General features: G+C 50.0%; 1 protein-coding gene across 27 annotated transcripts in view; it reads right to left on the bottom strand.

Moving 5' to 3' along the window:
• Window positions 1–4970: 4970 nt before the first annotated feature.
• The window catches only part of CACNA1C (calcium voltage-gated channel subunit alpha1 C), a 654724-nt gene continuing 633111 nt past the window's right edge, over window positions 4971–26583 (bottom strand). For all 27 annotated transcript variants that reach the window (XM_037014885.2, XM_037014891.2, XM_037014892.2 and 24 more), the window contains 8 exons: window positions 25342–25469; window positions 24754–24888; window positions 23040–23392; window positions 19714–19842; window positions 11090–11196; window positions 10641–10744; window positions 8636–8971; window positions 4971–6891 (listed from right to left, as the gene is read on the bottom strand). In XM_037014885.2, the coding sequence (XP_036870780.1) occupies window positions 6589–6891; window positions 8636–8971; window positions 10641–10744; window positions 11090–11196; window positions 19714–19842; window positions 23040–23392; window positions 24754–24888; window positions 25342–25469 (1595 nt within the window). In that variant the 3' untranslated portion in view covers window positions 4971–6588. The remainder of the gene's footprint in view (window positions 6892–8635; window positions 8972–10640; window positions 10745–11089; window positions 11197–19713; window positions 19843–23039; window positions 23393–24753; window positions 24889–25341; window positions 25470–26583) is intronic.

Raw genomic sequence — 26583 nt, 5'->3', positions numbered from 1 at the left:
AGGAAAATCATGAGTAAGACGTTGCAGTGCTTCACCAGCTGGGCACCTGCCACCCTATCCATGAACTTGGGTCTTTGTCCAGAGGTTGGTCACCACTATGCTATCACAGACTTGTCCAAACCTGTTTATGTCTTTGACCCCCGAGGCCTGTTTCCATGCAGAGCTCGGATCCCACATGACCCTGGACAGTCTGTGTTCTGGGCAGGGTGGGAAGGAGCTCCGGGATGGCGCACACATTGTGGGGGGGAGTCAAGAGGTGCCCCCCAAGCCTGGGGGGAAGGTTTGTAGCCTGACGAGATGTCACAATGTGTGCAAGCAGGAAGGTGCCCATAGCATTTGGGTCACAGACTTGCCTTTTGAAGGAGCCCTTGACACAGGATTGCTTGTGTTCAAACCACCTACCCTTGATTTTCATGTTTTGCCTTTTGTGTTTAAGCCTCCCATGCTGGGAAGTCTTAGGAGAGGAAGCTTGGTACAGGGCCCCGCATTGACCTCTCGTTCCCGCTGTGACCCTGCAGGAAGGAGCCCCCCTTCCCTCTCCTCCTGGCTGCACCTCAGGACGAACCCCCTCTGCAGCCCTTGGCTGGCCGCATGGCAGTGAGCAGCTGGGAGGAGGCTGCCTGCCCACCCTCTGCGTCCTTCCGCCCCTACTCATCAGGAGGGCCCTGGGGCAGGTGCTCTCAGGAAAAACCAGCGAGCTGCCTCCATCCGCGGTGTCTGCTCGGGTGCCAATCACCCTTCCCCACACGTACAGCCCCGTTGCCAGGGGCGCCCCTGGGTGTGACCGCGGGGAGGCCTGTTCTCAAGGACGACGAGAAGCCTATGGTGGTGAGAGAGCAGGTTGTGGGGAATGCCTGCTTCTTGGTGAGTGCCATGCTCCCTCTCTGGAGCCTTACACCAGCTGGGTTACTTAGGCTCTGAGGAATGAGGCCCATGGGACGCCCTCGGGGTGAACCTGTGAGGGGCCCACATGTGATCTGAAGGAGAGTCTGACCTGGGAGGAGCATATCACGCTTTTGTCTGTGACTCAGTCTTGCTCCCTCGGGGTTGAATCAATTTCTTAAATTTAGCTTGCTCTATTCTGCTGCAATCTCCCATTCTCTTTCGGAGGGCTCACTCACGGGCTTTTCTGGCAGACCTGGAGGCTGAGGGTCTCTGCCACCACATCTGCTGTGGCGCGCGCTCACAATCACGTGAGCAAAAAGGCTTGGTTTTCGGAGTATTTTCTCAATGTAGATAAACAGTATTTAGTTCACCGTAAGAACAGGTTTGGGTGGCACTATTTCCATCCCAAAGAGGTTACTCTGGCCCCCTCTCCATTTATATCTATTCTCGGTTTAGCCTACAGTGCAGACAACCAGAACCAACCCGTCCCTGAAGGATGTGTGCGCACGTGTGCATGTGAGTGGTGTGTGTATGCACACGTGTGCACATGTGTGAGTGGCGTGTGTATGTGTGCACACACACGTGCGAGAGTGGTGTTTGTGTGCATGCACGTGAGTGGTGCATGTGCACACGTGTGAGCGGCATGTGCATGTGTGTGCGTGCTGTGTCCCAGCAACATCCAACATGTGGAAACCCGGCAGAAACTCAAATACCATATTGGTATTTGGCTCCACAAAGCAATGTTTCATTGCTTTGAAATAAAAATAAATAAAGTTAAAACCAGAAATGGGTTTACAAAGGAACTCTTTAAGGATCTGCACATGGGAGTCCTTTCAACTGTGTCCCTCTGACTAGAAGGGGGCAGGGGCAGGACGTTGGGGCAGAGAACTGCTTGGGGAGGAGGCCCCAGCATGTGTAGGGTACCCCCTTCTTCAAAGCTCTTCAGCTGTATTTTCTGGGGAACCTGGCTTGGTGGCTGAAAGCTTGTGTCCCCTCTGCCTTCTGACTGGAGCCCATTTCAGGGGACACACTGGCTGGGGTGAGGGCAGGGACATTGGCGGGAGGGGAATCAGGGTGGCAGACACCCCACACCTAGCCAGATAGGCTGACTGAGCAGGGAAATGGCACCAGATCAGGCTTTTACTTTTCTCTTCCTTCCGGAGCAGGTTCTTGAGGTGTCAGCCTCTCCACTGTTCTGGCTATGCAGAGGGCTGAACTGGACACTTCTTTCCATAGAATGGGAACAGATACAGAGTGAAAACACGCCCTTTTGGGCCCCTGTTTCCCTTCCTTCTCCCCGTGCAGACACTTTTCGCAGACAGAGCCTAGAACTGACCCAGACTCTAATAGCAAGTTTGTGGCTAACCTGGTACTCACAGGGGTCCTCTTGAAACCAGATTGCCCTCTTACTGGCCTCTTTGCTAAATAAACTGTTTCTAACTCCAGACAAGTATATTTCAGCTCTCCAGGGCTAGAGATGCCGCCATCCTCTGTGGCAACATTTATATCATAGTTTGGTAAGGCTAAAACCCTGGTTGTCGGGGTTCTTCTCTATGCCTAACCTACGTTCTTGTCACATTTCTTGGCCTTTAGAGGAAGGGGCATGTTTCAGCTGGCCTGTGTCTAACAACCATTGTCCTTGTGATGACTCCCAAACTCATTTTCAGGGTGCTCTTATTTCTCAGAAAGATGTTGCATTGGCATTGAAAGGTAGAACACCTGCCACCCCACCTGGTTGTCTTCCTGTCTTCTGCTGAATGATCAGGATAAGTTCTGGAAGGGAAATGGCTGTGAGAAAGTGAGAGGCAGCTTTCCAGACAAGTCCCTGAAACTCAGAAGCAGCATCATGGAGGAAGAGGACAGAGCAGGAAGCCTTAGTCCTTTGTCCTGGGACTTCCTCAGAGGGGGAAGGTGAGGGAACAAACCAACAGCTTCAGGAGCAAAGCAGGAGGAATTCATGGAACAAACTGAAATCTAGGAAAAGAGTCTCCTCTTTTTCCCTGAAGACCAAAAGAATCTTCTAGAAACAGGTAGAAAGGAGACAGCTAGAAATCTCTCTGCTTAATATAGCCACGCACATGAATAATTATTAAAAGACCAAGGTGTGGAAATGAAGAGGTGAGCGGGTCAGAGCATGAATGGGAGGCACGTCTACCAAACCCCACAACTTCTATTTAGGGGCCAAAAGTACTGCAAGAACCAGATCTCAACTCGAACCACTGTTTTAGGTCCTTTCAGTCCTTAGACTCGGTCTGCTTTTCCCTTGTTCCCCAAGGGTTTCCAGAAAATCGGCCGACTATGTAACAAGGTCATGGGGAAAGTTCTATGTGGGCGGAGAGTAAACATCGCTTAGCGCACCGTGGGTGAGGGGCTCCGGCTCTCAGCTGCTTTGACCAGTCCGCATGATAACAGGCATCGTGAGTCAGCCTGCGCTGGTGGCTCACGGGGTCAGGCTCAGAGTGACCCGCTGCCCTAGACAGGGAATGGCACTGCTTCCCTTCAGAGCAGCACAGGGCTGCCAGGGCGCTTGCCACTGCTGACACCATCTTTACAGGATGTGGGGAGGAGGCCAGCGGGTCATTACACCGGAGTGGCCTGTAAAGGAGACTCGGGTGTGAGTGCTGAGGGGATAGTGCTAGGCAGGGTCCTGGGAAGCTGGCATGAACTGGCCTGTGGTCCATGCTGCTGGCCGGTGAGGTCAGGTGATGCAGATGAAAGGTTCCAAAAGGAAATAGAAGGGAGCAGGAGAAGGCAGAGTGTGTGTGTGGTCAGTTAAGATCCCAGATTTCTATTTGGGGCCAAATGTAGTGCAAGAACCAGATTTCAATCCGAGAGAGAGCCCCTCTCCATCACAACTAAAATCTTAGCAGCACAGAGGCAAGCTCTTTGGGAAACTAGTCAGAGGATGACACTTGGATTCAAATTCTAGAAAACTCTGATGCCACTGTAAAGGAGCCAAGGCAGTCTGGATGGGCTGGACCTGGAGAAACAGGAAGCTGCTGCATGTTGCCCTGGGCACACCCAGCCGGTTTCCCTACCTTTTCATGAATCAGCCCGTGAAAGTAAAACTCCTCTTCACTGAGAAATGGACTGGCCCCAGTTGTAATTTCTAGGATGCTCATCTAAGTACCAAGCAGGGCTGAGGGAACACTGGATTGTAAGAGAGTCAATGGGTGGATTCTGCAGGATGGCTGGGTCCTGTTCCATGTTTTCAACCATCATTTTGAAACCTACTTGCTGGAAACTGCACCTGCAGGGTGATGTGCCAGGTGGATGCCTACAGGCATAAGACACGCCCACAGAGTCTCTGGTTCCAGCATCACTGTGACTTCCTGAGGTTTCCTCCCTGGCTGGGTCCCCTCCTGGGATGCCACACTTAGGGTAGATCTGGAGGAAATCCTGCTCCAGATTGAGATGGAGAGGTGAGCAAGACAGAGTTGACTTTAGATGGACAAGGTCTTACCCGGCTGCCTTTCTCCAGCCTCTGCTGTCCCACCTGGGGTGGAGATGTTGCCAGCACGAGGTTTCCCTTTCCTGCCAACCAGCCCAACTCTTGTCCCATCCTTTCTGTCAGGGTACATTCTGCTGAGGAAACCAGAGAGGAAAGTCTGTGCTGTGGGAGCAAACAGAAAAGTCAGCCGCCTCTCCCTGGAGGATGCCGATGCCCGCCCGGTGCTGGCCAAGAGCCTCCATGGACCCTCTGGGAAGAACTGTCTAGAGAATTCTGAACCAGAGAACTGGAGCAGGGTGGGCAGAATGAAGATGGGGATAAGATACATCCTGGTCTCCCAAAGCAGGACATAGTGTGAACATGCCTACCGTATTGTTTTAGAAAAGTTGAGGGAAACGGAAGCGAACACAAGATATGCAAAACAGTAATGTCCAAATCTGCTTGGGCAGCAGAGCAATTATCCTCACTGGCGATGACTCTGCTAATTGCACATACCAAACAAAATCGACCCCGTTCCCCAACCCCAGATAGAAAAGCACTTAAGGGTTCAAGGGTAAAGCTTGCCACACTCCACATACAAAATGATTTACTTACATGCAGCAAAATATACAAGAAGTGAATTCAAAAACAAACGTAATTCAATTCATTATATTCGCTTGGCACAATTGCAATTCAGTTTTAAAAAAATATTTGTAAAATACTGAAACTGACCTGAATTCAAGTATAACGGTTTCTTCAACAGAAACATTATCAATGCAATAAAACATTACACAGAATATATCGAAGCAAAACGCCTTCTTGAGTTTTCCCCTTAAATTTCTGTTTTTTAAAATAGTTTTAATGCCAACACAACTCACAATTGTATTTTGAAAATGAATATTATTGCATTGTTTTTGCATATCTTGTGGGACAGAAAATGCAAAGAGTTACTGATTCCCGTTTCAGAAGCAGAGACAGTGGTTTGTTTTCGCTTTCAAATGGCCCCAGATGAGCCGCGCAGTCATTCACGCACGGGCGCTTCACGTGGGTGCACATTCACACACACACAGAACACACACACACACACACACACACACACACACACACACACACACACACACACAGAGTCTCACACATGCTGCTTCTCTCTGGCACCCACGGGTACACCCAGCATTAAAAAGAACCCGACTTAAGCACCCACATGTGCAAGACTATATCAAGTGCATTGCTGATTACTTTTAACTTAGAAAGCCAAACCAAAAAACATTTTTGTTACTACCTATGGAAATTATGACAAATTATTGGGCATACACAATGGCTGGCAAAACTCTCCTATAGCGGATCTCCGAGCTCTCCATAGGTAAAGGACACCACAACCGTTTAAATAATACAATAAAACCAAACCGAATTACATCTGTGAAAACAGTAAGGTGGGTGGCTACAAAACTTCGTAAATGTTCTTCCTCCTCCCCTCCCCCTGGGAAAACAAAAGAAAAAACCCCAAAACCAGAAAACAAAACTGCAACATGCTGTTAAGAAAAATACCAAACCACAAAACAAAAGGGCGCTCAACGGAAGCTCAGCACCACCTCCTCTAGCCAAGAGCGGGCGGCCCTCACCCCTGGGGCAGCGCAGGCTCCCGCCGGGCTGGGCTGGGCGGCCTGGAGCGCGGCAGATGGGGTGCTCCCGGCGGCGCGCGGTGCCCGACCCGGGGTGCGGCGGCCCGCCCGACCCGCCCGGCTGCGAGCTCCATCCTCTCCGGGTAGGACCGTCTCCCGGCTGCAGGCCGACCCGCTTCCTTCTGCAATCCACAGGACCCCGGCTCTATGGAGACAGTGAGGCTCATACAGAATGTGTGCAAATGATTTTTTTACAAGCAAAGTTGAAAGACACCCGTCTGGCATAGGGTCCTTTTGGTGAGGGCTACTGCAGGAAGCCAAGGTGCTCCTTTGCGCCCCAGGCGGCTGTCGGGTCCTCGCGCAGGGCCTGGAATACAGCGGGAGGGCGGTGTCTGCTCTCCATGCTCCCTCCCTGGCTCCTCCACCTCCTCCTCCTCACCACTCCACCTCTGTGCACACAAACTGGGGTCGCTGCTTCTCCTCCCCCCTAAAAGCTGGCTCTCCACACCACCCAGCTCTGCGTCTGGTCCCAAAGAAACGAATAAAGACGCTGTTCCGGTTAACTCCGGGTCACGAGAACAGCGAGGCACTTCTGAAACGAACCCATCAGGAACACTGAAACAACTAAAAACCAGCGTCTCCCAGCCCTGGCGACTACAGGCTGCCGGCGAAGGCTCTGCTGTCCTGCGCGCCCTCCTCGCTAGTCCCACGCTCCAGGGGGGCCGCACAGCTCTCGTGCTCCCCGCCCCCTGCTCTGTCCTGCCCCGGGTCCCTGCAGTTAACAAAAGGGAGCAGGGCGCCGTTGGGGCTCTGCTGGGCGCCCCCACTGAGGATGTTGTCAGCAGCGTTCTCCATCTCCTCGATTGTCATGTTGCACGCGTCTGCCAGCTCCTGGGTTGTGACCTCGATAAACTTGGGATCTTGAGCAAACTGCCCCAGTCCTTCTGAAATCAAGACCTGAAGGGGTGTGAAGAACCAAAAAGGAGCATTACTCCCAGAGCTCACCTCTTCTCTTAAGGGCTGTAGCAGCTTTGATATGTTAAGCTTGGGAAGCGCACGCGAGTGTGTACGTGTGTGTGCATGTGTGTCAGAAGGAGCACTAAGAGGAAAGGGGTGGAGATAGAACATCACCCAAAAGAATTAGGAATGTGTCGGCCAAAGAGACACTCTGGCTAGGGTTACACAAAACTGTTACCACACGTGAAGACTCGCCTGGAGGGTGGCAGGAGCACACCAGCCTGCCCTTGTCTTTTTTCCAAACTGGCACCCAAGAAGCCTCCCATATTCTTTCCAACAAACCTTCATTCTCCTTGGGTGAACCTGCTAACCCATGTCCACGGCCCATTTTTGGGGGGGTGAGGACTGTGGGGTGAGATATGTGCAAGTACTGTGCATGCACCTGCCTTTCTGCTCAGCAGGGCCAGCAGGCAATCCCAGTGCTTCTCTCTCCTCTAGCAGCTGCTATTGTGTCAGCTTTGAGGAAACGGGGTGCTGAGCCCAGGGTTGGGGAGCAGTGGAGTGAAGCCAGGACCAGCCCTGCATGTCCCCTTCCCATTACTCCTTATCTCCCTGTCCTCCTAATTTGTCTTCACAGCTCCCACCTTCCTGACACATTTCTTATCTGTCTCTGCCCCCCACCATGTGAGCTCATGAGAGCAGAAACTATTTCTCAGCTGTGTCTCTGCACCCAGAACCATGCCTGCCATGGCGGGAGCCAAGTGGAGGCTTGTGAACTGAAGAAGGGGTAACAGGCCAAGTGAAGCAAAGGGTCAAGAGCTGGAAGGGACCAGAAGTCACACCACAAGCCCCCACAACTCCCCACGGGAGACTGAGTGGCCAGGACCTCCGTGGCACATGTACAGCAAGGGGCTCGTGCCTTTCCGGGGAAAGACCTGTCGTTTTGGAAGATTTCTGCTGCAAAGGTCATCTTCACGTGAGCCGAAATCTCCCACCTGCCAAACTGGTCTGGTGGCCCAGTCCTGCGTCCAAGACTCCCGCCCAGACGCGAGGGCCCGTACAGGTGAGAGGGTCGTGACCTTTCATGTCACTTCCCTCCACTAGTTCTAATGCAAAACGGCTTCCAGGGACCCTGCCAGCCGGACTGTCCTCTGGGCTTGTTCCCTTGTCAAATGTCCCCTGTGGTGGGTGGTCAGTGTTTCATGACACGCATCGACTGGGGCAGCCTCTAGTGGCGCTGGGAGCACTCCTGTCCCAGACCAGCAACTCTCCACCCTGGACCATCACAAGGCTTAAAATGTACTTGTTTAATCTGTCACAGGTTTCCAAAGACCTGGGGATACTATAATGAGGCCTCCGTTCAAGAACCAGACACTGACATTCTACATGTGCAGGTACAGTCACCACACACGTGCGTCTGGCTGGCACAACTCTCACCAGCACGGGGCAACCCCACAGCCTGCCTTGGGCTCGCAGGCCTGCGGCAGGGAATGTTGCTCAGCAGTTTACTCCTCCCTCTGCATCAGGCCAGCCCCTGCAGAAGCCCACAGCATCTTGTGTGGTCATGTCTCTGCATGCCATGCCCCCTTCCGGCAGGCCCTGGGAGCGAGGGTCTTTCTGGCCAAGCAACCTGACACCCGATCTACCTGGGGAATAACCGGGTACTCCCTTCTCAGCCCTCCCAGCAGTGCCCCCGCCTTCCTCCCGCCATCTGCTGTGCAGCTTGAGTCCTGGGGTCCCTCACCGCTTCCACCAGGCTGCTGGCGCTGCCGTGGAACTGCCTGCCCTGGGCCGCGGCCTGGCTGGGCACGGTGAGGGACACAGGCCGGGCTCTTCGGATGGCGCCACTGCCCCTATCGCAGTGCATGGGTTCCCCAGACCAGGAGCCACAGTGGATGGACGGGAAGCTGCTGTTGAGTTTTTCGCTGGACTCGGCCCCCTCCAGCCGCAGGGTCGGGATGGGCTGCGGGGGCCAGCCTCGGCCACTGGGCGTGGCAGGCGGGGTGGTGCACGGCCGGAGGAACGTGGTAGGTGAATGGCTTCTCTGGAGGAGGGGGCTCAGGCCTGCCACTGCCAATGCCTGTGGACACACAAGAGCATGAGTTACTGGGGAGCAGTCAGGCCTGAGAGGTGGGGCCTCTGTCTTCTTAGCAGCTGTTCCAGCTCATGCCACTTTCCTGGGTTGTACACTGCCATCACTCCGCCCATCAAGACCCACTGTCAGCTTCAGCCCCCCAGAATGTATTTCTCAGTCGGAAGCCACCGCCTTCTCTGAACTCAGAATGCTGTGCTCGAGTGGAATCAGGAGCAGCTGCTTTCAGCACTGGCCCTGTCACCTGTCCGCTGTGAATACCCTCGCACTTGGGTTTTCTCATAGGCTGGAGAGGATGGTGGCTGCACCCTCTGAAAACCAAAACACTCATGCCCTCAGTCCACCGTAGTGGCAGGGTAGCTATGAGGTTTTAGTGGAGTGAGGTCTGTGAAGTACAGGGCAGGGTGAGGCCAAACTGGTGCTTACTGTGCAGTTCACAGTCTGCCCTCTGAATTCAGCTCAGCTCAGCTTTGAACTGGTATTCCAGTCTTACACATACTGTGGTTAAACTGTGTGCATGGTGCTGTCCCCTGGCCCCAACTGTGTGTGAGTGGCCCAAGGGCTGGTCACAGCCACAACAACCTGCTTCAATGGGATTCGTCTACTGGAGAGCAGCTGGGGGTGGGGGACAGAAGGAAGGAACAAAGGAGAGTGTGAACAAGAGGGGGTTTCTGCCTCCCAGCACAGTAAGAGCAGATGGCAGAAACTAGCCTGCAGAGATCTGGTAAAGCCTGCAGTGTGCCCCTGCCTGCCAGCCTCCCCTGCCCACTGCTCTTGATGGCCCCCAGCCTGGGGTCCTGGATGTCTGAGGGATGCTAACCCTCTAGAAAGCTCACGGAGACCACACATACGTGGGCAGTGCCATGCAGGATAAGCAAAGCTGTGTTTCTTTGGGCTGAAATAACACCAATTTGAATGACTCACCCTGACCATCTTATGCTGATTATAAGCTCTGATTGGCAGTTAAACAGGTTTAGGTATAAAAAAATCATTAAAGCCTACGCCTATGGTAAGGGAGTAGATAAAAAGTTTGGGAAACTAGCTTAGATCCTCATTAGCCCAGAGACTGAGATTGTCCTTAGATAGTCCTTGAAGTTTCTGCTGGTTCTAAGACACTGAAATATGCCTGACACTGGTGCTTGATCTTGTCATCTCGGTTGGAGTCTGCCATGCCAAGAACTATTTCACCCATTAAATCTCACTGGACCTGTTTTCCTTGAATAACATTCCCTACTCCTGATCATGTTGCTGGCCAATCCTTTAATCATTTCTATATTTCAGGGGATGGATTTCTGTGCAGCTAAACTTCCAGATGTCTTACAACACTAGGTGCAGCCATATCTGCCTGAGTTCCCGCAACCAGTGTCTGGGGCAGTAACATCTGTGCCACGTAAGAAAATGTAGAGCTGCAGGACCACATGAGGGGCTTCTGCCATGAGTATTCCTCACTATCTACCCTGGAAAGTTAAAGTCCGGGGTAAAGCTCTCACCTGCATAGGGCAAGAGCCCTTACCTGGGGGGCTGTTCAGGCCTGGGGTAGGGACTAGTATGGTCTGAGACAGGGAAGACTGATTGCTATCTTGGGGATTAGTCCAAAGCCATGAGGTTGTCCAGCCTGCTAGGCGGTGGTCAGTGGCCTGTCCAGTAGGTGGGCTACCTGATGATGGACCAGGTGCAGGGGCAGGACTGTCTTCTGAGAGATGTCTCCCCCTTGATTCTTCTGTCGCTTCAGACATTCCAGGTGGAAGGAGGCCCTTCGACCTGCAAAGCCAGCCACAGAACTGGGATCAGTGCAGGAAGACAGGACACAGGCTTGCCACATCTCATACCCGGCGGGGGTGGGGGCACAAGGAGCAGTCTCGGCATCCTAAGAAACACCCTGTCTTTACCCTGTGCCCTTCTCTGAGGTATATCATGTAGCTGTGTCCAAGTCTCATCCCAGCACGGCCTGCTCTGGGAATTGTCTTGTTGCTTTGGGAATCCGCCCAGCCCACTGTGGGGGTTGTTTGTGCCAGGTCACCACAGCTTCTGTCACCCTTGAGTGCCTGGCCAGTCATCTCGGGGTGACCACTGGCCGGCCACATCTGGAGAGCAAGGTGTGCTTACCGAGGGAGGCGGAGCGGAGGAAGCCCCTCTTCGGAGACTGCCGGGTGTCCCTCTCATCCTCCTCAGGGGGTGTCAATTGTCGATTTTCATCATCCTGGTAGGAGAACCTGGAATAGAGACCAGAGGACCCATGGCTTGCTCCCAGAGGCAGGGCACCCCCAACAGGGGCAGCTGCTGCCCCCACACTGCAGTTTGCTTTTCCTTAGTGAAGGGAACCCCCGCTGTTTGTGCATTCAGGAACCCTGCCCTCTGGCATCACACTCCCCCCCCCCCCCAACAGCCCACCCACTCAGCCTGTAGCTGTGAGCCTCCCATTTCTGATTTGAGGCAGTGGAGGCACTCTTGGAGCAAGAGTGTTGAGAAAGATGGAAAACCGTTCTAGGTCCACTGGCTCCTTCCATCTTCCATGCTACTTACCATCGCTACTCCCACTGTCAGTGCAAATGTCTCCCCTTCCCCTAAGTTCTCCTGGGCCTGCCCTCCCCTTCATAGAAAGCACACGAGCCTACAGAGACATGCACCAGCACAGGGGGCAGCAGAGCTCTCAGGGACTCCAGGGTATCTAGTCCAGGGCTTCTTAGCTTTTGGGATACGACACATGCAGGTGGCACACAGTCCCAGAGCACACCATCCAGCTGGCCCTTGGGAGCTAGGCCTCCCTTTGCTGTGCGCCATCCTACCCGAGTCTGCTCTATTGCACTGAGAAATGTCTATTGCTTCCACTAAGTTGGCTTCACCATCCCCAAGGGCAGCAGCCTGCAGTCTGAGAGGCCCGGGTGCATTTCAACCCCTTCATTTTACAGAGGCCACTGACTCTGTCCCTGGTGTGACTCCAGGTACTTTGAGGGCAGAACTGTGCCACCTTCCCTGCCCCTGGCATATTGATCTCCAGCCTTTGTAGATGCGTAGAGGGGGTTTGGAACAAAACCCTCCAAACTTTTCCTTTCATTTTGAATTTGCTAAGCCCTCCCTATTATATTTCTTTCCAAACTGTACCTACTTCTGAAGAACAGCTTCTGTTTGACCTTGTGCCTGGCCCCTAGTATGGTCACCTTGACCTTGACCTTCTCTGAATGACTGCACCCCTCATTGTCTGTACCACCCTGTGACAATTAGAAAGTCTCTATGTTATTTCCTCTGCTGAATCCTCTTAGGTTCCTAACTAGTTTGCAAAATTTCCTTGAGTGCCGACGCCCATTTACTTGCGACCTAACAGAGTGCTTGAGCATACCAGCCACTGAGTAAGAGCCCAGTGGATTGAGGCATATGCTTTTCCTAATTTCTAGGACAGGTGGTTATGTATTGATACACATTCTCTAAAAACCAAAAGCCCAAAGGGCCTGTCCTTCCTTACTATAAATGCTTTCAGGAAAGCTTCAAAAACAGTGCATCTTAAACTCTTTGATGCAGCTCACAGTAATAAAAACATTTTACAAGGTTCAGTACACATATAGACATATTGGCAACTAAACAAGTATTTCACAGAGTAATGCCTTCATTTGTGACACTGGACACACTATGTTCTATTGTCTATTCTCCCAGCCAAGAGCTGATCAGGCCCAACCGTGCTTAGCTTCCGAGATCAGATGAGACCGGACCATCCAGGGTGGCATGGCCTTAGGCCTCTACTGTCCAATTCTGTGCTGTTCTGTGCTCTGCTCTGCTGTGCTTTCTTTTAAAAGTTCTGATCATTAGAAAGTCTCACTTTCTAATGGGTCTAGATCTACAGTTAATAAACCTTTCTCTTGAGGAGGAGCCAAGATGGCAGCATGAGTAGGACAACAGAAATCTCCTCCCAAAAACATATATTTTTGAAAATACAACAAATACAACTATTCTGAAAAGAGAGACCAGAAGATACAGGACAACAGACAGGCTACATCTACACCTGCGAGAACCCAGTGCCTCATGAAGGGGGTAAGATACAAGCCACGGCCCGGCAGGACCCGAGTGCCCCTCACCCCAGCTCCCGGTGGGAGGAGAAGAGTCGTAGCAGGGAGGGGGAGGGAGCCCAGGACTGCTAAACACCCAGCCCCAGCCATCCGCACTGGAGTGCAGACACACAGTGCGTGGGGTGCTGGATACTAGGGAAACGGGACAGTAAGACCTGTGAGTGGGTCCCCACAGCCAGGACCCCTGGGACAAAAGAAAAGCGAGTGCTCTTTGAAAGTCTTAAAGGGACAGGGGCCTCACAGCTGGACGGAAGCACCCCAGCACACTCAGCCCAGCTGCTGGGAATCTTGGGGAACTCTGGGCACCCTAACCCCTGGGTGGCAGCGCAGCTCAGAGGCCCCTCACGGCGATAAAGAGCCTCCCACCAGTTCCCCCTCCAGCAGCACCCCGCCATAGCGGAGCAGCAGCCTGAGGCTGGCCACGCCCACAGCAACTGCAGAGCTTAACTCCACAGTGGCTGGGTAAGAATCAGAGACCCTGTCTGCATGCAACTGCCCAGCACAAGCCACTAGGGGTTGCTGTTCTCCCAGGAGAGGAAGGCCAGGAGCAATTGGAAAGGGTCTTGGTTCTCCCAGCTGGCACACATGCCAACTGCCCCTGACTACTTCTATCACCATGAAAAGGCAGAAGAATTTAATATAGATCAGACTAACCCAGACATCCTCCCCTGAGAGGGAATCTGAGGAGATAGTTTTAACCAATCTTCCTGAAAAAGAATTCAAAATAAAGGTCATAACCATGGTGATGGACTTGGAGATAAATATGTAAGAGCTAAAGAGGGAGAATACAGAAATAAAACAATCTCTGGAAGGACTCAAAAGCAGAATGGATGAGGTGCAAGAGGCCATTAATGGAACAGAAATCAGAGAACAGGAATGCAGAGAAGCTGATGCAGAGAGAGATAAAAGGATCTCCAGGAATGAAAGAATGTTAAGAGGACTGTGTGACCAATCCGAAAGGAACAATATCTGCATAATAGGGGCACCAGAAGAAGAAAAAGGGACAGAAAGTGTCTTTGAAGAAATAATTGCTGAAAACTTCCCAAAATTGGGGGAGGAAATAGCCTCTCAGACCATGGAAGCACACAGAACTCCCAACACAAGGGACCCAAGGACGACAACACCAAGCACATAATAATTAAAATGGCAAAGATCAAGGACAAGGACAGAGTATTAAAGGCAGCCAGAGAGAGAAAAAAGGTCACCTACAAAGGAAATCCCATCAGGCTATCATCAGACTTCTCAACAGAAACCTTACAGGCCAGAAGAGAATGGCATGATATATTTAATGCAATGAAACAGAAGGGCCTTGAACCAGGGATACTGTATCCAGCACGATTATCATTTAAATATGAAGGAGGGATTAAACAATTCCCAGACAAGCAAAAGTTGAGGGAATTTGCCTCCCACAAACCACTTCTATGGGGTATTTTAGAGGGACTGCTCTAGATGGAAGCACTCCTAAGGCTAAATAGATGTCACCAGAGAAAATAAAATCACACCAAAGAAAGCGGAACTATCAAATACTAACTAAAGGCAAAAAATTAAATCAACTACCCACAAAAGGAGTTAAAGGAAACATAAAAGACCACACACACATACAAAAAACACCTAACATACAAAGAATGGAGGAGGAGGAATAAGAAGGGAGAGAAATATAGAATCATCAGACTTTGTTTATAATAGCTTAATAAGTGAGTTAAGTTAGACAGTAAGATACTAAAGAAGCTAACCTTGAACCTTTGGTAACCACAAACCTAAAGCCTGCAATGGCAATAAGTACATATCTTTCAATAATCACCCTAAATGTAAACGGACTGAATGCACCAATCAAAAGACACAGAGTAATAGAATGGATAAAAAAACAAGACCCATCTATATGCTGCTTACAAGAGACTCACCTCAAACCCAAAGACATGCACAGACTAAAAGTCAATGGATGGAAAAAGATATTCCATGCAAACCACAGTGAGAAAAAAGCAGGTGTTGCAGTACTAGTATCAGACAAAATAGACTTCAAAACAAAGAAAGTCACAAGAGATAAAGAAGAACATTCCATAACGATAAAGGGGTCAATTCAACAAGAGTATATAACCATTATAAATATATATGCACCCAATACAGGAGCACCAGCATATGTGAAACAAATACTAACAGAAATAAAGGAGAAAATAGAATGCAATGCATATATTTTAGGAGACTTCAACACACCACTCACTCCAAAGGACAGATCCACCAGACAGAAAATAAGTAAGGACACACAGGCACTGAACAACACACTAGAACAGATGGACCTAATAGACATCTATAGAACTCTACACCCAAAAGCAACAGGACACACATTCTTCTCAAGTGCACACGGAACATTCACCAAAATAGATCATATACTAGGCCACAAAAAGAGCCCCAGTAAGTTCAAAAACATTGAAATTCTACCAACCAACTTCTCAGACCACAAAGGTATAAAACTAGAAATAAATTGTACAAAGCAAGCAAAAAGGCTCACAAACACATGGAGGCTTAACAACATGCTCCTAAATAATCAATGGATCAACTACCAAATCAAAATAGAGATCAAGCAATATATGGAAACAAATGACCACAACACAAAGCTCCAACTTCTGAGGGACGCAGCAAAAGCAGTCTTAAGAGGAAAGTATATAGCAATCCAGGCATATTTAAAGAAGGAAGAACAATCTCAAATGAATAGTCTAAAGAAACAATTATCAAAATTAGAAAAAGAAGAACAAATGAGGCCTAAGGTCAGCAGAAAGAGGGACATAATAAAGATTAGAGAAGAAATAAACAAAATTGAGAAGAATAAAGCAATAGAAAAAAATCAATGAAACCAAGAGCTGGTTCTTTGAGAAAATAAATAAAATAGATAAGCCCCTAGCCAGACTTATAAAAAGAAAAAGAGAATCTATACACATCAACAGAATCAGAAATGAGAAAGGAAAAATCATGACAGACCCCACAGAAATACAAAGAATTATTAGACAATACTATATGCTAACAAGCTGCAAAACCTAGAAGAAATGGACAACTTCCTAGAAAAATACAACTTCCAAGATTGACCAAGTAAGAAATGGAAAATCTAAACAGACTAATTACAAGCAACGAAATTGAATCAGTAATCAAAAAACTACCCAAGAGCAAAACTCCCAGGCCAGATGGATTTACCGCGGAGTTTTATCAGACATACAGAGAAGACATAATACCCATTCTCCTTAAAGTTTTCCAAAAAAAGAAGAAGAGGGAATACTTCCAGACTCATTCTATGAAGCCAGCATCACCCTAATACCAAAACCAGGCAAAGACCCCACCAAAAAAGAAAATTACAGACCAATATCCCTGATGAACATAGATGCAAAAAAGCTCAACAAAATATTAGCAAACTGAATTCAAAAGTACATCAAGAGGATCATACACCATGATCAAGTGGGATTCATCCCAGGGATGCAAGGATGGTACAACATTCGAAAATCGATCAGCATCATCCACCACATCAACAAAAAGAAGGACAAAAATCACACAAACATCTCCATAGACACTGAAAAAGCTTTTGACAAAATTCAACATCGATTCATGATAAAAACTCTTAGCAAAATGGGTATAGAGGGCAAGTACCTCAACATAATAAAGGCCATATATGAAAAACCCACAGCCAACATCTTACTGAACAGTGAGAAACTGAAAGCATTTCCTCTAAGATTGGGAACAAGACAGGGATGCCCACTCTCCCCACTGTTATTCAACATAGTAATGGAGGTCCTAGCCACGGCAATTAGACAAAACAGAGAAATGCAAAGAATCCAGATTGGTAAAGAAGAAGTCAAATTGTCACTCTTTGCAGATGACATGATATTGTACATAAAAAAATCCTAAAGACTCTACTGCAAAACTACTAGAACTGACATTGGAATAGAGCAAAGTTGCAGGATACAAAATTAATACACAGAAATCTGAGGCTTTCCAATACACTAACAATGAACTAATAGAAAGAGAAACAAGGAAAACAATTCCATTCATAATTGCATCAAAAAGAATAAAATACCTAGGAATAAACCTAACCAAGGAAGTGAAAGACCTATACCCCGTTAACTACAAGACATTCTTAAGAGAAATGAAAGAGGACACTAACAAATGGAAACTCATCCCATGCTCCTGGCTAGGAAGAATTAATATCGTCAAAATGGCCATCCTGCCCAAAGCAATATACAGATTTAATGCAATCCCTATCAAATTACCAACAGCATTCTTCAACGAACTGGAACAAATAGTTCAAAAATTCATATGGAACCACCAAAGACCCCGAATAGCCAAAGCAATCCTGAGAAGGAAGAATAAAGTGGGAAGGATCTTGCTCCCCAACTTCAAGCTCTACTACAAAGCCACAGTAATCAAGACAATTTGGTACTGGCACAAGAACAGACCCACAGATCAGTGGAACAGAATAGAGACTCCAGACATTAACCCAAACACATATGGTCTATTAATATACGATAAAGGAGCGATGGACATACAATGGGGAAATGACAGTCTCTTCAACAGCTGGTGCTGGCAAAACTGGACAGCTACATGTAAGAGAATGAAACTGGATCTTTGTCTAACCCCATACACAAAAGTAAATTCGAAATGGATCAAAGACCTGAATGTAAGCCATGAAATCATAAAACTCTTAGAAAAAAACATAGGCAAAAATCTCTTAGACATAAACATGAGCGACTTCTTCATTAACATATCTCCCTGGGCAAGGGAAACAAAAGCGGAAATGAACAGGTGGGACTATATCAAGCTGAAAAGCTTCTGTACAGCAAAAGACACCATCAATAGAACAAAAAGTTATCCTACAGTATGGGAGAATATATCATAAATGACAGATCTGATAAAGGATTGACATCCAAAATATATAAAGAGCTCACACACCTCAACAAACAAAAAGCAAACAATCCAATTAAAAAATGGGCAGAGGAGCTGTACAGACAGTTCTCCAAAGAAGAAATTCAGATGATCAACAGACACATGAAAAGATACTCCACATCACTAATCATCAGATAAATGCAAATTAAAACCACAATGAGATATCACCTCACACCAGTAAGGCTTGCCATCATTGAAAAGACAAACAACAACAAATGTTGGCGAGGTTGTGGAGAAAGGGGAACCCTCCTACACTGCTGGTAGGAATGTAAACTAGTTCAACCATTGTGGATAGCAGTATGGAGGTTCATCAGAATGCTCAAAATAGAAATAGCATTTGACCCAGGAATTCCACTTCTAGGAATTTACCCTAAGAATGCAGCACTCCAGTTTGAAAAAGACAGATGCACCCCTATGTTTATCACTGCACTGTTTATAATAGCCAATATATGGAAGCAATCTAAATGTCCATCAGTAGATGAATGGATAAATAAGAGGTGGTACATATACACAATGGAATATTACACTGCCATAAGAAAAAAAACAGGTCCTACCTACCATTTGCAACAACATGGATGGAGCTAGAGGGTATTTTGCTCAGTGAAATAAGCCAGTGGAGATAGAACGTACCAAATGATTTCACTCATATGTGGAATATAAGAACCAAGGAAAAACTGAAGGAACAAAAGAGCAGCAGAATCACAGAACCCAAGAAAGGACTAACAGTTACCAAAGGGAAAGGGACTGGGGAGGATGGGTGGGAAGGGAGGGAGAAGTGGGGGGAAGAAGAAAGGGGGGCATGTATAGTGTGTGTGGGGGGCACAGGGAGGGCTGTGCAACACAGAGAAGACAAGTAGTGATTTTACAGCATCTTACGAGGCTGATGGACAGTGACTAATGGGGTATGTGGGGGGGACTTGGTGAAGGGGGGAGTCTAATAAACAGAATGTTCCACATGTAATTATAGATTAATGATATAAATAAATAAATGAATAAATAAATAAAGGACAATAATTCAAAAGAAAAAAAAAACCCTTTCTCTAAAAAATTCCGGTAGTATGTACAAAACAGCAAGTGAACAAGCAAAGCAAAACAGAAATATACTGGTTACCAGACAGGTAGGGGTGTGGGTGGACTGGGTGGAGGGTTCAGGAGGTACAAACTTCCAGTTACATAAGTAAGTCCCTGGGATGAAAAGTACAGTATAGGGACATACTGGAATGCACCCTAATCACTTTGGATGGTGACAGATAGTAACTACGCTTACTGGGGGTATCACTTCATAATGTATAACAATGTCGAATCACTATGATGTTCCTGAAACTAATAGTATGTCAATTAAAAAAAACCCAGCACCGACAGACTTCTCAGCCACTGTTTGCTGACAGCGCCCTCTGCTGGGTAGAGCTGTTATTAAGTAGTTTCACGAACATTTGTTTAATGGTCAGCGTGTGTGCGGACTGAGTCTCACTATGAAATATATTTATGATAGTTGGTTACAGTCAAGAAGGTTTAAGGATCAATGTTTAGCAGTTTTTCTGAAAGCAATATATAGTAAGGAAGGCCCAGATAACCAGGGAAGGGTGTATGTGTGGTTGGGGGACTTGCATCTCCCTGATGGGGTGACATACTCTGGGAATGCCCTTCTGACATGTGGTCACCCCTCCCCCAAGTCATGCCCAGAGGGGGGATTCCAGGGACCTGCCCTTCACTCCAGACCCTTCCTGCCACATGGGCAGCGGCGCTCACAGGTCTGTGCAGGTCAGGCTGGGCTCGCTGCCATACTCTGTGTCCTCATTCATCCTCATGTCACAGGGCTCGTCCTGAGAGACCGCCTCCTTACACACCATGGCCATCTGGCTCTCCCGGGAGTGACACCTAAAGTGTCCAAGACAGAGAAGAAATGTCAGAACCCACCAGCCTTCTGCCTCCATCAGCAAGGGAAGTGACAGATACTTTGCACACACACCCACTGTGGCCTCTTCCTCTTGCAATCAAGCCGAGGGTCACAGAAGCACTAAGATTAGGGTTAGGATTCACAGGGCACTGAGTGCTGGTCCCAATTCAGCTACCCTCTGGTGTAAGTACCTTAGCCCATCCCATGCCTCAGTGTCCCCACATAACATATGCCCTGCTGGACTCAGAGGCCCGTTGTAACAGTGAAGTAACAGATGAGGCAGTGCTTTGAAAGGTGCAAGAGATCAGCTAGTAAAGAAAGGTCCTGAGCTGCACTACATAGGGAAGGGTGGGCCGGTGAGCAGGCTGCCCTCCCCAGTACTATAGATTGGGGCATCTGGGTATTCGTTAGGCAGAGCTGAGAAGTTCCTGGTATCATGTTTTGACATGGTTTTGAGTTGACACTGGTCTCTAGAGTGATGGCCTCACATAGAGGCACTTGTTTTTCTGAACACGAGAGTGACCTGAGTCCCTGCTGAGCCTGAGCCCCTGCTGAGGCTGAACCCCTGCTGAGCCTGAGTCCCTGCTGAGCCCGAGTTCCTGATAAGCATGAACCCCTGCTGATCCCGAGTCCCAGCTGAGCCTGAGTCCTGCTGAGCCTGAACCCATGCTGAGTCTGAGTTCCAGCTAAGCCCGAGTCCCTGCTGAGCTTCAGTTCCTGCTGAGCCCGAGTTCCTGATGAGCATGAACCCCTGCTGATCCCAAATCCCAGGTGAGCCTGAGTCCTGCTGAGCCCGAGTTCCTGATGAGCATGGACTCCTGCTTATCTCAAGTCCAGCTGAGCCTGAGTCCTGCTGAGCCTGAACCAATGCTGAGTCTGAGTTCCAGCTAAGCCCGAGTCCCTGCTGAGCTTCAGTTCCTGCTGAGCCCGAGTTCCTGATGAGCATGAACCCCTGCTGACCCAAGTCCCAGCTGAGCCTGTGTCCTGCTGAGCCTGAGTCCCACCTGAGCCTGAACCCCTGCTGAGCCTGAGTTCCTCCTGAGCTCCAGATCCTCCTGCACGAAGATGTACCTTGCATTATACTCTTTTCCCTGTGGGCCAGGGTCTTCTGCTCATTTGGTCTTTGTATTCCCCCTTTTTCTATTTGATCTTGGCTCAGTACTTCCCTCCATTTTCTCACAGAGCCTGGATGCTGGGGCCACTTTCTCCCCAGATTTGTGAGAGCACCAGGGAAATAGCCCAGGTTATCTTCTCAGAACTAAGTGCTGGATCAGTGCTCCAGCTTTGACCCTGGGCTGTGAGCCACTCAGGAAGAATAAAGGCAGCATTCTGGGGGAGGTCCTAACAGAAGGCTGCCTTTCCCACAGCCTGAAGGACAGAGGAGATGTCAAAGACTCTCAGTGGGGTGGAAAGTCAGGGATGTGGAAGGACCTTTGGTAAGGCACAATGGGATGGGCTAGAGATGGAGAATGCGGCAGGCAGGCAACACCACGTCTTGGGGCTGCTGTGTGCAAACTATGCTGGCCTGTCTGCAGCACAAGCAAGGTCACACTTAGCTGTGAGCTGGGACATTAGGGATGAGGCCCAGAGCTAGAACCTTGGTTAAGTTGTTCTGCTCTACCGAGTGGAAGATTACTGCCCTCAGTGTTGTCTTCCCCAGCTGTGATGGGAGGGAGAGAGCCATGCTCAGAAAGCATGTAATATGTGCTAAGCATTGTGCAAGGTGCTTTGTGTGTATCCTATTTCACTGAGAGATGTTCTGTGGGGAGAGGAAGAAAATCCCCTGATCTCTCCCCTGACTGCCTCTCTAAAAATCACTCTCTTTATTTAATATAGATCAATATGAAAATACAATTGAGGGAGGTATTAGTGTACACAGAGAAGCCAGTGTTGGACACAAGCCTTCCTTAAGAAGGGTTCTGATAAGGGAAGCAGGGAAGAAAGCGGTACTAGGGCTGAGTCTCTGAAGTTGTAAAAGGGGAAGAGGGTTGCAGGAAATGGAGGGGACCACAAAGGCAGGCATGGGCCAGCTACTTAAGCTCTGGTTCTCCTGTCCAGAGCCAGCACCCAAATCTAGTGCTGAGTACATTGCTCTGTGCACAGAAGGCATCAAGATACATGTCGAGTCGAAGGACTCGCCCAACACTGGTGTTGGGTGGTTTAACCAGCCAACCTTCCAGAGAGTAAGGTAGACAGATGGTCAGTGACTTGCCTGTCATAGACACTGGTAAATAGCCAGGCTGTGTGGGCTGACGTGTGGCTGCTTGAAAATGGGTATCATAAAGGGAAGTGAGTACCAGCAGGTAGGCACATAGGCCCCTTAGATGGAGGAAGGCAGCTTTAGGACACTTGCCCAAGGATTTAGAAAGACACAGACACTTCTTGATTATTTCTGAGCTTGAAGGCGGAAGAAGAGATCTGACACTGGGGATCTGCCTGGCTGGCTGGGCTCTGGAGAAGCAGCTCAAATGGGTGCTGTGGCCAGGTGTGGAAGTGCCCTCTCCCACGGGCCTTTGGGAGCTGGACGGCTGACACAAACAGGGAGAACCCTGTCTAGGCCCAGGCTGCACTCCCTGAGCCTGGAGCATGGGAGGAGGCACCTACTGCCCCAGCACACCAGGGTAGTGTGTCCTGGAGCACCAGGGAGCAGAGGATGGGAGGCAGCCACAGCTACTGGGAACAATCTCTGGGGCAGAAGGGGTGAGCGCCACAGTGAAGGGCCACCAAAATCCCCTTGGTGGGGACTGGGAATAAGGGTGTAACGAAGGGGTGCTGGGCACATGGAGTTCCAAGTCAACGCCCATCTCAACCAGGCCAAAGGCCAGGTTTGGGCAGAGACTTGGGAAAGGCTGGGCGATGGTGTCTGCTGTGTAGCTAGGATGCAAACATCTCGGGGACCAGGGCCAGGCCTCCTCTGCTTGGGGAGGACGCCAGAGCGTTGGAGGCTCTGCCAGAGGCAAACACCACAGGACACTTGCCGGCCAGGGTGCCTCCCCCTGAGAGTGGCTGCCACATTTACTCAAGGGCAGGATTTGGGAGGTCTGCCTAGCTCTCTCACTGGGGTCTGGGGCAGCAACTCCATCATGCCTGAGGGCTGAGTGGCCAGCAGATGGCAAGTCTCCTTGCCTCCTCTCTGGTGGGAGTGTGTGGGGCCCTGTGCACAGAACCTCCTGCTTACCTCTTAGAGCTGAGCTTCCATGCTGCCTCCGGCCCCTGGACAGCAGGAGACAAGGGAGGCCAATGGCCCTCCATGGTGCTGACTGCACTAGGGGGGCCAGTGGGCTGGGGGAGGCGGCCCAGTGCTGTGTTGTTGGCATTGTTGATGTTGGCGTTGGAGCCGGTGGAGGAGTAGCTGCTGGGCGTGAAGGTGGAGTCCACCAGCCTCTCGTGGGACGGCGACTCGGTGGTGCCCTGGCTGTCGCCTGCCTTGCTGATGTGCAGCGGGCGCTGGGTGGTAAAGGTCTGGGGGAAGGCGCTCCGGCCGTCACTTTGGTAGTAGCTGACATGGTTGCCGAACAGGCCACCGGCCCTCTGTAGGCAAGACAGGAGGGTTGGGTGGAGGAGATGGCCTCCTCAGCAGCCTCTCCTGCTCTGCCACGGCAGGAGGCTGTCTGCTTTTCAGGGAGGGTGGCCCTGCTGAGCAGCATGTGGCAGATGGGGAACTGTTCACCTGTGTGGACTGGCAGTTGGAGAGGGAGGGACCCAGACAGTTTTACCTGGAGCAGCTGCGGAATGGTGTGGGACAGGACTGCCTGTAGCGGCCGGCCAGGGAGGGAGGCTGCTGCCCCGGAGGTTTGTGATGAAACCCCTGCAGCCTGAGACTGGGTTTCAAGGATGAGCTGAGAACAGCCACCCTCCCTGCAGCCCTCCACTTGGTTTGGCAGCTGTGAGGCACTGGGAGGGCCTATGGGTGGGGAGGGACCAGAAATTTCGGAAATTGTAAGATTGGAAATCCACCTGGCTGGCTGAGCTCAACACTGGCTGGCTAAATGGTTTTGAAGATAAGGATGACTAATTTACTATATTAATTATATCATGGCCTCTTTTCCCTGAGGCGATACTTAGAGATTTCAAATTGAGGAGCAAAGATTTTTCCCAACATTCTTTCCTTGTCCTGGGTGAGTGGGCCAGTAGCTATTTAAGTTGGGTTTATGGGGTCTTATGGAGCGGTGCTGACATGGTGCCATGTCCCTGAGGCCATTCAGTGATGAGCATTTCAGCAATGAGGATGTGTATGGCGAGGACAGGGCAGCCCCGGGCAGCGCGGCCCACCTCACCTACCTGCGTTTCTACAGTCTCGGAACCCCACCTCGGGCCAGGAGGCACAGGGGTGAGTGGGGTCTGGGGCAGCTTCTCCCCTGCTACAGAAGGATTTCTAGCTGATACCGTCATGTTGGGCAGGTACCATAGATGAGTGGAGAAAGCTAGACACATGGGTACCTGTATTCTGGCAGAGCTGTGTTAATTCTCCCTACTGAAACTGATGGCCAGCCTCTGGGTACAGGAGAGGAGGAGAAGACTGGAGGGGACTTCCGTGACCTGAGGAACACTGTTCATTCTCAAGAGGGCAATTACCATTTGGTGCCAGCACTCTGTGCCCTGTAGGAACACAAGCCCAATATTGCCAGCTCTGATTTTTTACAAGAAGCTAGAAGTCTCGATTTTTAGTAGAATGTGCCAGTGATGCTCTGGGAGCTCTGCTGTCCTGGGGACCCGGGCTTGAGGGGGAGTTGGGCTTGGAAAAGTGGAGGTTAGGAGATAAGAAATAGCTGGGAAGAACTTGGAATCTGCCAGAGAGCTCAGGGCTTTCTCCTTGGACTTTCTTGACAGAGCACAGCCCAGCCTCTCATGTCACACCGAGCGTTGTAAGAGTGAGAGTGGTGTCCACATACCCTGAAGATGTCATCTTCAGAGGCAGCAGACACAGCCTCCTTCATGGCCTTGTCCAGCTCCTCCTCGGCTGTCAGATCTCCGGAGATGGCCCGCCGGATCTCAGGCCCGAGGTCATGCAGTGTGCGCAAGCCGGCCTGGAAGCCAGGGCACCAAGTGAGGGCCCTGTGCTCCTCCAACCGCCACCAGCCTCTGCTTCTCCACAAGGTGGGCAAAGGGGTTTATTTCTGCGCGTGCCGAGCAGGGGACGTGCTTTCGGGCCTCTCTCATGGGCCCCAGAGTGGTAGAACCCACTGTCCGCCCAGCGGGGGATGAAGTCCATGCTGGGAGGCTGCCCCTGGGGAACTTCAGCAGAGCTGGGGGTGGGGCGGGCAGGACTGCGGAGGGCAGCATGTGGGGAGCCTGGCAGGAGGGAGAGGAGTGCGGCAGCCCTCACACAGCTGCCTTTGGACAGGCTCTGAGCCCTGGCAAAGTTTCCTTGAAGGGACCTGGCCTCCAGCCCATTGGTGAGGGACTCAGACCTGGCCAGGGGCCAGAGGCAGGTGCCCAGGCCCTCCCTCGGGGTGTGGCCCCCCCACCTTGCTTCTCACCTGGAGGGACAGTGCGTTCCTCTGGGAGGGCTTGCCCACAAGGCCCTGCTCTTTGCGCTTCTTGAATTTCCGGAAGTACTCTTGGATCAGGAATGTAGCGTAAAACTTGCCAACCGTGACCTCATCATCTGAGACGTGAAGAGAGGACAGGGAATTGGAGAGCAATTCAGTTGGGTTTCATTAGCTTTTTTTCAGCATTCAGACTTCTAAGTGTTTTAAATTTAATTTTTTTTGAAGAGGTAATCTATTCACATGACTCAAAAAGACAAAAAAATATAAGAAGGTAAACGGTGAAAAACTTTCTTTCAGTCCCTCTGCCTAGTTACCACCTTCTAACATAATCTTTTTGATTAGTTTCTCGAGTATTTTCCCATTGAGTCTATGCAAATGCTTTCTATGACTAAGCAAATACATTCTTATTGCCCCCACCATTTCTTTTTTTTTACAGAACAAGCAGCCTATTGTCAAATTTTTCTCACCTTCCTTCTTTTTTTTTTACGTAACTGACATTGCTAACTAATGCTTATCTGATTCCAAAGCTTCAGGTGCCCTTTACACATTGCCTGGTCCCTGAAGTGCAAACAGCTCTGCCTAAAGGCTGGTGGAAGAGGTTGGTGGAGGGAGTACCTTCTCTCCAAGTATGGGTTTTTTTCAACGAGACATACGGGGTTTTCTTATTGTGTGGCTTGGCTGGGCCCCTGCTGGGCTAGGCCCCAAGTTGCACCTGACATAATTAGCCTCTGTCTTGGGGATGAACCAGGTGGTGGAAAAGGGTCTCCAAAGGGGACAGTTCATGTCCTACAAGTGGCTCCTTTGTCCAGCTCCTAGCTCTCTGTGAAGGATAGGGCAGCGGACCCAGAAGACACCTGGCTGAGTTAGATCTAGCGGCTCATGATGTTTCTGTTCCTGGTCATTCCTTAAGAATAGCCAAACCCACAGCACAGGCCTCATTCCCGGGTGGAAGCTCCCTGTCCAGGAGTTAGGGAGGAAGAGCTCTAGTGTGGGAAAAGCTGGGAGTTCTGGGTCCCTAACACCTGGGTTTGAATCCTGGATTTGGGAATGTGTATTTCTTAGCTGTCAGTGATTTGGGGATGCTACTGGCATTAAGTATCCCTTAAAGCATGTTTTACGTTAACACATAATAGCTGGGCACTCAGATGTCAATGTGGGGAGCAACCTGCTTATAATTATCTGAGCTAAGGACCTAGCTTCATTTTACATTTTACACAGAGTATCTTTTCC

The sequence above is a fragment of the Manis javanica genome, chromosome 15, assembly GCF_040802235.1.
Source record: "Manis javanica isolate MJ-LG chromosome 15, MJ_LKY, whole genome shotgun sequence".
Lineage (NCBI taxonomy): Eukaryota > Metazoa > Chordata > Mammalia > Pholidota > Manidae > Manis > Manis javanica.
Note: the sequence above shows the minus strand (reverse complement) of the source record. Positions and strands in the feature narration are given on the sequence as shown.